The sequence below is a fragment of the Sycon ciliatum genome, chromosome 1 (genome assembly GCF_964019385.1).
Source record: "Sycon ciliatum chromosome 1, ocSycCili1.1, whole genome shotgun sequence".
In the NCBI taxonomy this organism is placed as follows: domain Eukaryota; kingdom Metazoa; phylum Porifera; class Calcarea; order Leucosolenida; family Sycettidae; genus Sycon; species Sycon ciliatum.
This window is the reverse complement of record NC_088643.1, coordinates 61199195-61211454: the sequence shown is the minus strand read 5'-3', so window position 1 is coordinate 61211454 and position 12260 is coordinate 61199195. Positions and strand designations below refer to the sequence as shown.

At 50.0% G+C, this 12260-nt stretch overlaps 2 protein-coding genes across 3 annotated transcripts; one reads left to right on the top strand and one right to left on the bottom strand.

Moving 5' to 3' along the window:
• Positions 1-6: 6 nt before the first annotated feature.
• On the bottom strand, positions 7-2752 carry LOC135806067 (kinesin-like protein KIF6). The gene is made up of 3 exons (XM_065320217.1): positions 2287-2752; positions 1124-1233; positions 7-337 (listed from the first exon to the last, which is right to left on the bottom strand). The coding sequence occupies exons 1-3, from the start codon at positions 2750-2752 to the stop codon at positions 56-58; spliced, it is 858 nt and encodes a 285-aa protein (XP_065176289.1). The 3' UTR covers positions 7-55.
• A 383-nt stretch (positions 2753-3135) lies between these two features.
• On the top strand, positions 3136-10417 carry LOC135804712 (uncharacterized). 2 transcript variants are annotated; one of them, XM_065318651.1, is made up of 9 exons: positions 3138-3741; positions 5403-5623; positions 6230-6308; positions 6641-6748; positions 7689-7809; positions 8202-8300; positions 8530-8619; positions 9289-9379; positions 9556-10411. In XM_065318651.1, exons 1-9 carry the CDS (start codon positions 3460-3462, stop codon positions 9665-9667), a joined length of 1203 nt encoding a protein of 400 aa, XP_065174723.1. In that variant the 5' UTR covers positions 3138-3459; the 3' UTR covers positions 9668-10411. The 2 variants fall into 2 exon arrangements, with proteins under 2 accessions (XP_065174724.1, XP_065174723.1); XM_065318652.1 differs by lacking the exon at positions 8202-8300 and having other exon boundaries at positions 3136-3741; positions 9556-10417.
• Positions 10418-12260: the final 1843 nt, after the last annotated feature.

Below are 12260 nucleotides of genomic sequence, written 5' to 3'. Positions count from 1 at the left end.
GGGGTAGTTGTGACAGCCCTGGAGACTTCTCAGCACCATGCAGGTGTGTCACACATTAGCTCAGTGCAACAACAATGCATGGGCAGAAGTACTTCAGAAGTATTTGCATTCTCGTTTGGCCGTACCTCGTGACGACCTCCGAGTCGGCTTCCTGTGCTGTGACTGTGATGGTGAAGATGGCGTGTGAGCGGGAGGAGCGCTGGTTGAGCGGCGTTTCAGCAATCCGCCGATTTGCCTGCCCTTGGAAGTGCAGGTTGAGCGCCACCTCCTCATTGGCAGCCAGATGTGAACTCAAGTTGCGAATGATGACGCTCTCACCCTGCTGCGAAATGGCCACCTGTGCACCCGGATGGAACAGAAGCAGTGATGTGTCATAGGCCGCTTCATTTCTGCATGACGGTGGGCTACAGGCGTGCACAAACACCATAAACCATACATTCACTGTTCTCCACCCAGGATCTGCATGGACACTGAAACTGGCTTGGTATTGTGAGAATTCTTGTAGAGACTCAGCAGAGGTGGTGTCGCCCGGGGATGACAATCAAATTCATGGACATCTACTGCTTACTGTGTTCCATACGGCTGTGTAAGTTAGTTATCCGTCGCCGTGATTGTGGTGCTTTAGCCAACCATGTTTCCCCTCGCCAAGCTAACCAATGATGCAGTTCAGCATCATTGCATCATAGCACTGCATGCCAGGCCAGGTGCACATGGTTAAGAGCTATGCACATGATGAGTGCAATGTTTATTACACACTAGCAGTAACCAGGCATGCTCATGACCATGCGGGTCAGACTGCTCTCACTGACTAAGTGGCCAAGTGCCTCCCAGTCCCACCGGGCCATGTAGCAGCTCCACTGTGACTCCGGCATCGGTACCGACTGGAAAGTTCCAATAGTAACGAAGTCTGAAGTAAATGTTGAACGGTCTTTGCTGAGATGGCAGCTACACCATAGCGCAGGAGTTAGAGCATCGCTGGCGTCAAGTGAAGGTCCCTGGTTCGAGTCCTGGTGGTGACAGTCAAATTTGTTCAGACCTTTCCCGTTTTGCATCTTTCCTCAAACCAAGGAGTAACTAGGATAGTGATTCTTATATCTACCGGGATACAATCTTCGGTACTGACCTTCGGCAGTGTAGCCATCATTGAGTGTCCACGCGCGCCCGGGTTGAGCAGGTCATAGCCAGTGTCCTGGTAGATTTCCAGGTAACTGATGTGAACACTCCAATCGATCCCTGTAGACAACGTGAACACACAACGGCATCATTGGCCCACATCAGACATAGAGGGATGACTCAGGCATTAGCCCACGTCAGACACAGAGAGATGACTCAGGCATTAGCCCACGTCAGACACAGAGAGATGACTCAGGCATTAGCCCACGTCAGACACAGAGGGCTGAGGCCATTCACCCACGCCTGCTTACACAGGCATTAGCCCCGGATGATATCTGACAAAGACAATACGGTCCATACCTTTTTGGATTGGATTGGATTTTTATTTATAGTGGTGACTATAACAGACAATTGCCTAATAACAATAGACCCACTCGAGGGAAAGATGCAAAAAGATATGAATAATTAATATAATAGACTACCGGTATTGGATAGGTGATCATGTTCGCATTTTTTACCTGACTACAGTAGAACCTGTCAAGGCAACCACTCGGATAAGGTGACCACCTGTCCCAGAAGACCACTGCAACCAGGACCAAGGGATGCTATTTCCAGTGACTTTCCAGCACCATGCCTGCGTATGTACCGTTGCCTGCCGTGTTCCAATTTTCAAAGTCAGACCTCGCCGCTGCCAGGTCTTCTTTTATCCGGTTCCCCCTCGTCCACTCACGGAACATCCATCACGGACTAGAGCAATCGTATAGTGAACACCGTGGAGTGTAACACATCTCGTGTGCGTGTGTGTATGTGTGTGTGTGTGTGTGTGTGTGTGTGTGTGTGTGTGTGTGTGTGTGTGTGTGTGTGTGTGTGTGTGTGTGTGTGCACGCACGTCATCCAGCTACCTCGCCTGTACAGATATTTCTGTGAAACCAAAATGTGTGTAGCAAGGCGAAGTCTGAATGTATGTGAGTTTGCTGTCAGCCTGCCTAGCAACCTAGGAACACGACATACAGCCGTACTGCTGGTGAGTGTTGCGAATCACCCTGCACATTGGGTATTGGATCAAGCTACCGGAATCGCACGATGTCATGGTCTACTTCAGATCATGGAAATTCCAGTTCAACAAAGTTGATGTCTTTTCTGGAGGATTGGGGGGGGGGGGGTACAACGTACCTTCTCTGGCGGATAGTCGCTCATAGAGATGAGTTAGGGTTCGAGCAATCAGTCCTCTTTCTGCGTATTTGCGACAGCTACCCTCCACGGTGTAGGTCTTGCCCGACCCAGTCACTCCATAGGCGAAAATAGTGCCATTGAACCCTTCCACGCACCTTTCCACAATGCTCTTGGCAACCACGTCGAATACCTCTTCTTGACTGGCACGGACCGATAGGACGCGTTCAAATTGGAACGTGCGATTCTTAGCAGGTCGTCCGCTGCCCGAGCTTGGTGTTGCTGTGCGAGACCCTCCAGCCCGTGATGGCGGTATGGAGCGCTGACCATTACCACTCTCGATACTCACTTGTTGCTCGTTCTCCTGTTTCAGCCACTGGGAGCTCGAGTCATCGCCATTTCGCTTGCTGCCCTTGCCGGTTTTCAGACTGGGCGGACGAATCCGTGCGTAGACGCGGATACCAGTCATCTTTCACCCCTCTCTACCACCAGGTAAACCGGCATTGCTGCACAATAGAGACCTATCGTGCTTTCATCTTCGCGGCCTATCCTCTCGACTTCACTTCGTGGTGCTGTCCGATTCCTGATTCATTTTGGCTTCATGGCATTTTGGTTCAGCAAGACTGCTCGAGGCTTGATGGCAATGACAAGGTCTCAACCAGGCCAGGCGCTAGGCCAGGGAGTCGGGTTTTTACGATGGGCACGTGTGTGTTCGTCTTTCAGCTCGTTGTCACCATGGTGCTACAAAAAAAAGTAGACTTGTCACTTCCTCTCGATATAGACTCAGTCGCGGACGTCGGGGAATCCCAGACGCCTCCGAGGCTGGCCGACATCAGTCATCACACGGCCCGGACCGGTACGCGGTGTTTCTGCTTGCTGGCTACCTGTAACTGAAGTGGAGGTGGAGTAGGCGAAGGTCTTTCAGTAGATCCTCATCTTCATCACCGGTGCACCATCAAACTGTCACAGCGTCAGCTGCGCCTGGTAAGAGTGGCGTATGCGAAAGCCTTGTTCCTGACCGTGTGAACCACTCACTTCTCTGAGTTATCCGTGTCCGAGCTACCTGAGGCAAATACCGCAAAGGCTTCCGTTTGAAAGATTTTACCAGATCCCACGCCCTCTGGATCGCCGAGGGCGAAAAGGTGGATAAAGTAACACGTTAGTTGAAGCAAAAAAATGGGCACGTTTAGGTTCGGCTATTTTCTGCTGCTGGTGTTGATGTGTGTGGTCTACACCTCGCTTGCTCTACCCACCAAGCATCGCTTCAGCAAACTTGGCTTCGGAGAAGAATGGTGGAGACGTCAGCAGCGGGGTGAGCTACACGGCCCCGCCGATCGACAACGCACTCGGCACGGGAACAGGAATGGGCGGCCAGTGCAAGCGAGTGGTGGACAGGACACCACCGTCAATGTGTGGCAGAGATTGGACTCGGAGTTTTACGATGTGTCTGGGGAGACGGTGAGCTTGGCCTGGAATTGGCATCACTGGTTCGCATTATAGTGTGTTTATCAATGGGCTTGGGACGCACCAAACAAGTGTTTGCGCTAATGGCTAGCTTTAGTACCCCGGACACAACACACTTGTTCTCTTTGCATAATAATAATATAGGGCCTAAAGGCCATGTACATTTTTCAGGAAGAGCATACATGTCAGTAACCATCCAATCATTCGATCTAGGATGGATTACCTCGGCTAAAGCGCACTTGTTCCATGTCCTTCGGGGGGGGGGGGGGGGGACTGTATGAGTTTAACCGTACTGTAAATATTCAGAACGAGTGGATACGAAGGCGGTGAAGAAAATCCTTTTTCTTCACCGTACCGTGTAAATCATATATTTATGTTTGGCTATTTCCAGCCTGGGCATTATGGCATTATGGCCTAACATTACAATGTACATGTAGTTGTGGCCGAAATTTTGTTGTGCAAGGTTCAGTGTTGCAGTGTATACAGGTAGTAGCAGTAGAGGAGGTAGTAGCAGTAGATGCTGAAATTTAGATGCACCGAAAATCTGTAGACTTCCAGTACATATCAGGATTCCAGGTAAAGGGGTAGTAGGTAGGGGAGCAGCGCCCTCCCCCCCCCCTCCCTCCCTCCCCCTCCCCCCCCCCAATTCTGATGGCCCCCTCCCTACTCTTCCCCGCTCATTTTCTATTTTTAGTTTTTTCAGTTCACGCAAAAATGCAGCCAGAAATCGATCATTCCGGCTGCAGGCTCGTATGTAGTGTATTTTGTGTGGCAAGGCAATGTTGGTCAATACGTAGGCTGTTGGTCTCCCCCACCCCCCTGCCCTCCCCCTAATTTGTCCTGGCTAGAGTCCTGCATGGGGCTCATACCAAACTGATTGTAACTGACCTGTTGCCCCATTACCCGATGACTATGCCTATAGTATAGAGTGTAGTTTTAACAGTGATGTGCTCACAGACAGGACGGGCACCGTGCCACTGTTTCAGTCCTGGCAATTAGCAAAACGGACATGCGCTTGCCCACATGCATTCAGCTTTTCATACAGGAAGTAAACAGCTGTACAGCTGGTCCATATAGGGGTTTTCAAAAGAAGCAGACAGAGAGTTGCCGGCCACTGCGGCCACACCGTTCTATAGCACTACAGTACTGCAGGGTGCCAAAGAACTGCGGGTCAGCCTCCTACTGCCTAGGCCGTTCGGCTCCTATTACCATGTACGACAATAACGTCTACTGTAAGACATGTTAATAAATATTATAACGAGTCGCAAATTTAACGATTGTCCAAAATTCATAGGTTAACGAGAAGATACGTTAACGATCTTGCGGTCTTTAGGCATATCTGCACATAATACATATGAAGCATTAGAGCCTCAACAGAACTTATTATAACGAAAAAATGGCACCCGTTAAAACGTTAGATTTACTTCCTCGTTATAATTACATGTCTTACAGTATGCAGAGTTGAGTCACCGTGTACACGATCAGTGGTATGCCGCTGTGCTTGGTGAAGTCCTAGCCCGTTCGTTCTTCGGCACACGACAGTACTGTACTGTAGTACTGTGGCATGTTTGGCTTCACTGTCTGATGCTATGTTTTTTTGTATGATCATCCTCCATGCATACAACACCCTGATCGCGGGATGATGGCGTGGACAGCCGGAGTCGGCAGAGATCGTGTCAGCAGGTCTGTACAAAGACATGGCCGGTGATGACATCCACGCACACGGCGGTGGCATCTATGCGGAGAACGGCACCTACTACTGGTTCGGCACCTCGCAGAAGATCTTGCCCGGCGAGCTGTCCGACGGCATCAACGTGTACAAGTCCACTGACCTGCAGCACTGGGAGTTTGGCGCCAAGGTGTTCAAGAACACCAGGTAATTGCGTCAGTGCCCGGTACTACGGGTAGTATTGACCAGTGGGAACATAATAAAGGAACCTACACTCTACAGTCACTGCGATATTGACCATGCCACTGTTTGCTCCGGGAAATCCATGAATGAATAAAATACAACGATTTTGGCTCTAAGCTTTGAAAATTCCCAGTGGATACTCTGCAGGAGTACTTCAGATGATTGCCCGTAACAATACATCCTAAAATACCTTCTGCCAGCCCCCCCCCCCCCCCCCCCCCGAGCTCTGTAGCTAACTGTTAGTGTCATGATGCCTGCATGTGCTGTATACATCTGATCCTCAAACACATACTAGTGGACTATACCCTCTAGGATGCGGCATATGTGTACAGCCCTGCTCAATGAAATCCAGTCGCGTCACTCAAGTTTGCGCCTTGACCATGTCGCAGCCCAGTGTTCGCAGGTCTAGGGCTGCGCACCGCCCGGCACATTCTTGAGTGACGCAACTGGATTTCATTGAGCAGCTCTGTACACTGCACAACTCCTCCCGATTCGCCTTCCAAAATGAGAACAATCACATCTTTCTCAGCTTGCACTGTGCTGCACATGCATCTTTGCTTTGCACTGCAGCATCACCGTTCCACTACAGCCCCAGAAGCTGTACCGAATTGAGCGCCCCAAAGTTATCTACAACAAGAAAACGGAAACAGTGAGTTCGAGCATGCTTACGGCACACCGCAGAATGACATACAAGCAGCGATGCACATGGTGAATATGGTGCAGGCACATGTCTTGTGGGCTATTCGAGTAATTGTCTGGACTCGCAGGCACTCTGGCGGCAGTACTTTGCAGTATCCGTATGTTCATACTCATCTTAGTCGGCTTCCTAGTATGCGAATGACATGCACAGGGGTGCAGTGGAAATGTTAGTGGGTCTCGCATGCAAATGATGTCACTAGTATGATGTCACTGATATGATGCCACTCATGATGTCACCAGTATGATGTCACTGATATTATAGTTGTCTTCTGCCCTGTGCAGTATGTGATGTACTTTCACTTGGACGACTCCAGCTTTGGTCTGAGAATGGTTGGAGTTGCCACTTCGAAGACAGTCATGGGAGAATACCAATTTGTGGCAGGATGGAAGGTATGCTTTGTTATACATGATCATGTGGGAAGGTGTTGTTGCCTGTTTGTCAGTACATTTGCGTATCCCAGGAATCTCTCAGGATGTGTATGACTGTATAAATAAGCCCATTTGCGCATTTCCAAATACCGTAGAATCCCGCAGATAAGCCCATGGGCTTATCTGTTTCACAAGGACATTTCGGTGGGCTTATACGAGAACATGGGCTTATACGCGGGCATGGGCTTATACGCCGGCACCGACATTGTGCAGAAAGGTATCAAGGAAGTGAGAAGTACATTGCTGAAAACCACTGTGCAAACAAAAACAACCGATGATTGTGTTGAAATGTACGAAAAACGAAGAAATAAAACTACGTATACATGTACATGTACTATGTACATGGTATGACCAAGAGTCCATAATTTATGGAATCTTGGTATGAAGTAGGTCCATGGGCTTGTACAATGAAGCTCTGTGATGTTCGAACTAACCCTGGGCTTATGCGCGAGCATGGGCTTATCCGCAGGATTCTACGGTATGCAAGGTATGAGTAAATCAGAGTAATTCCTATGAGCACGCTGGGATCAGAAATGCACTGTTCAACACCCCACACGACCATACCCAGGTGGCTGTATGGGGTGTTGACGGTACAAATTAGGTCATTGCGCAACAAGCTTATTCCAGTGACCGGCCTAGGGCCTAAGCACGTGACTATGACCATTGTCCAGTGTGGTGGCGTAACAGACGAGTATACAAGGGGTGGCTGCCCTTATCACAAGGAAGCAGTGGCGGCTCGGCCCCGGGGCATTGAACTGACTGCAGCTGATATGCAACGTGCGCCCTGGGGTGGCTCAGGCTTAGCATAGAAATGGTAGGATTTGCACCTACATGTGCATATAGTGGGGTGTCACTGTGCATGCTCAAACTGCATTCTTCGGTTGTCTGTTGTACACTGCAGCCTGATGGACAGGATAGTTTCGACATGTCTCTGTTCTATGACGATCAGTCGGATGATGCTTACCTTGTCCGCAGTGTACGCAATCAGTTTGCAGGAATCAGCAAGCTGACAGATGACTTCCGTAAGTAGTCACTTCTTGACACATCTGGTTGGTTGGGATGTTGATGGTCGCAGGTGGACGCTGGTGAATCTGTCCTCCTTCTCCTCTACTGGCTCCGCCACCACCCCCTCCTCCTCCTGCATTGACATTCCGTGCCAATGAGGTGAACATGTCAGTTTGCGGATTACAGCATGCAAGAGCAACTCCCTAACTACTTCTTGAGTGTTGCTTATCATAGCTGGACCACCAAAGCATTGTATGGCGTGTGTTCAGATGATGATGATATGCTGGTCAAAAAGCAGGCAAACAGGTTGATTCGTAGTTCCTCATGACGGCATCCCAGTTGCTCTCATGGCTGATCATACTCCAAAGTACATTGTACTTGCTGTCTTGAACCATGTTTCCCCCCGCAGTGAACACAACTGGCATCACCAGCCAGGGTCCACGCATCGAGGGACAAGCAATATTCCGTCGCAATGGCAAATACTACATGATCGGCTCTCACTTGACAGGTCAGTCGGTGGAGAATGAATATACTGAACGAATGTTCACGTGTTGTTGCGCCGGGCTTGTCATTTGTTTGTTGTGTTTGAATTCGCTGATAGCCAGGGACAGCTTTGCAATGAAGGTGGCAACAGAAGAATAAATTAAAATGATGCTCTATACATGCTATCCTCTACATACGCACGCATGCGCACATACACACATGTGAATGCACACACATTCATGCACTGCATGCAGGGTGGAGCGCCAATCCTGCCGTGATGAGCGTGGCTGACAAGACGGACACGTTGGTCGATGCAAAGTGGACGGTCCTGGGCAACCCTACAGGTGAGCAGCACCTTGTGTGTGCGGCGCATGGCAGCTTGTGACTTCTGCTGGCCAGCAGGTAATGGAAACCAATCCTGCATGGCAACGGGCTACACACAAGGGTGCTACAACCCCCCCCCCCATGCTGTTAGACTGAAGTCCAGTGCTTGCTGATTTCGTGGTGTGTATGATTGGAGAAAAAAGACACTACAAACCTGTGTACGTGTGCAGTGTTGACCAGAGAAATCCGACCTCATGAATATTGTAGCGCTGCGTTCGAGTGCACGGAACAGTGTGTGAAGTGCTAGGGCTGTGTAGCGCCCGGCGCTATTTTATTCCTGGGGTTGGATTTCTCTGGCCAGTAACGTACACGGCTCCAAGTAAAATAGAAGAAGAAGAAAAAGATGTTTGCTACTAAACAGTTGCATGTAACAGTTAGTTCGCTGGTCGTTTCTTACAAACTGGTACTGATCTCTGCTGGGCTGGGGGATCACAGGGAAGTGAAAACACGTACCGTGCACGCTGGCACTCTTCTGTGCAATGGTGATTGTTGGCTCTCTATTTGTGCATCCTGGTGTCTGGTGAAATGCTTGAAGTTACACGGCTACACAGCTTTTCACCTGACCTCCGTTGTATGTGTACGTGTCCGGCTATGTATTTACATGGTATCATTGTGTTGGGTGTGTGCAGGTGATTCTACAACCTTTCATTCCCAGTCGACGTTTGTCTTGACCTACACGCATCCGAGTGGAAAGGTGCTGAACATGTTCATGGCCGACAGGTGAGTTAGAACTACTAGTATTCTTCTCCATTGCAGGATGGACCAGGATCCCTGGAGGTGCTGTGTGGCATCTTCAAAGTCAAAGTGTTTGAAGTTAGACTCACTCCCGAGTGGCCTATGCCAAGGAACACTCATAATAATGGTGTTCATTTGCGCTGTCTCCTTGCTCTTTGCAGGTGGAAAGCACCAGATGTGAAGGATGCCGACTATCTATGGCTGCCGTTTGTGGAAGAAAGCGGCAAGCTAAACATCACATATGTGGATACGTGGAAAGTCAAGGACTACTAACCATGGTTACCAAGAGTACATACCCCCCCCCCCCCGGCCCCACAGTGTGCAACGCCTGTGATCCAACTCTGCATAAGGTCTTGGTCGAGCATAGTCGGATCTTCTGATGGCATGTGTACGCTCCACACCAGCGCAAGGCTATAATTATGACATTATTATTATAATTATTATTACAGTCCATTCATAAAAAGATTTTTTTTTTTCGATAGTGAGGAAAATGTTATCAACTCCAAAGCACGAAAAAGGCCAAAAACTAAACCAAGAACATATGCAATATTAAACATGTTATTTATAAAGACAGGACAAGTGAATAATTAGTCAGTCCATTGTTCATGATGATCTCCGACGGTTACGTCGGCAAGCGAGCCTCCGCCACTGCCAAAGCAGCGTGGGCTCCGCAGGAGGGTGCAAATTTCAAACCAAAATTTAAACGCCTACAACCGCGAATGCACATGATACAGGATTTCAGAAGGCTGAAGGAAATCCTGCATCTAACAAATGCCATAACATGAGAGTAATGCTCACCCCTCTTCTCCGCCAACAGATGAGCAATTCGTTTGTACAGTGCTGTTGATGCCGGACCCATTCCGCCACTGGCTGACATGACCGCCGGAACAAAGGAGGCTTGCTCAACCTGCCTCACCCGCTCCTCATAGTGCCTTCTCTTTTCTTTTTCATGTCGCTGATACACAATAGTATGTGGTGCAGATCGATTTGAGCGTGAGTGAGGATTAAAAACCCGTATATCAATAAGTGTACGCTCAAAACGACTGCCCCACAAACCATTGGCAGCGACATCCAACCGGGCACGGTCTTCCACATTTGCGGTCCGGTAGCGAAGACGCTCCCCCGTCAGCGGTTGCAGCAAGGGCTCGATGGACACACTGGTGCACACCTCGTCCAGCAGCCGGGCCGTGACATCCCGAATACCATTGTGTCTAATGGAGGGAAACCCTCCATAGGGGCACGACAGGGAATGCGCGACAGTTGCCTCTTGGCCGCAAGAGCAGTGTGACGGTACCCTGGCCGGTGTCCATCCGTAACGGAGGCAGAGTCCGTCCCAAAACTCTCCCTTTGTTAAATTAAAATGATATTTCTTAAGTGGACGGCACGTCAGCCAGCTCGACGACCCTTTCTCCTTCGCGACGTCTATGACATGTCGTAGCGACTCCGACGCACTGCCCGATATCGCGTCGAATTCCAGTTTCTGATGACGTCGAGAAGATGCCTTGGCGTCTCTCTTGGCCGATCTGATTAACACTACCGAGTCACCGATGGAGCCATCCCCTGACAAGATTCTCCGAGACAAAGGGCTGGTCATCCGAACCGACGAGTCGTATTGTTGGCATAGGGACACAGGGTTAATCAAACCGAGCCCACCCAGACGACACGGCAAAGCCATAAGCCGTCGGAGGGTGTCGCCTGGGGGTGCACGGCAAGTTAAGGCGGGAATCAGTTCAGACTTCACAATGTCCTCCAGCGGTTGGAACATGGGTTCGGGTACCTTCATGGTACGACAGAGGAACGCCCATCTACCCCTGAGGCCCGTCACATACGCAGAATACGCAGCCTGCGGCTGGGTTTGTGCAAATACTGCTAGCTTCTTCAGTTCCCCCATCCATTCGTCCACCTTTGTTTTGATATAGCTTTGAAGAAAGCTGTCCCTTCCGATTGCTGCGCCAAGATATCGTGATCCCTCGTCCGTTATCATTACACCAGTGTCTCGAAACAATTCAGTCGCCTCCTGGTAACACCTTTCCTTGACGACAAGGACCGATTTCTTTGGGTTTACGTAATATCCATATGCCGGTCCTCTCTTGTCCATTATGTCCCACCATAGACGGAGTCTGCGAAGACGAGCAGCAGCGGATGAATCGTCCGCGAACCATGACTGCACCGCACCCGCCTCATCCGCCAAACGTATCAAGGGCATTATTCCCAACGCGTACATGTACATTGCAAGGGGATCACCCTGTGTTGTCCCTTCTTGCGACAGGATACTTTCACCGTCCACGTAGAGATGAGCTGGATCACGGTAGGTATTAATAAGAACGGTAGCAAGTGATGGACACAAGTGCCGAACATTTCTTAAGCAAGTCTGTCGATTTAGTCTGTTGAACGCATTACTTGCATCCGCCATCAGAATTCCTTCGGTGTCATCCAGCTCAAAGGCCTGCTGCATCGCATGTATTCCCGCCTCTATACCGCAATCCTGGCCAGCGCATAGCTGTATACACCCAACCGCCTCCTGGACGGCTTGGCCTACGATGGAGAGGATGGCCTTGCTTATAATGCGTCGAGCGACCTCACCTATTCCAATCGGCCGGACACCGGGTTGCTTGTCCAACGCTATCAATCTGCACGCAGTGAAAGCCGACAAAGATGCTGGGTGCACGTACGTGGAGGCTAAACGCCTTGCACACGATGCTAGTGCATCGCAAAGGCCCTGGGAGGCGTCAGAGAAACTAGCGCAAAAATGCCTCCAGTTCTCGGCGTCAACACCACTCGGCCCCGCAGCACCCTGCGTACCGAGCGCTGCACTCTTAATCGACTGACGTCCAAGGCTGCTGAAATAGATCGGATGAGGTGGAGC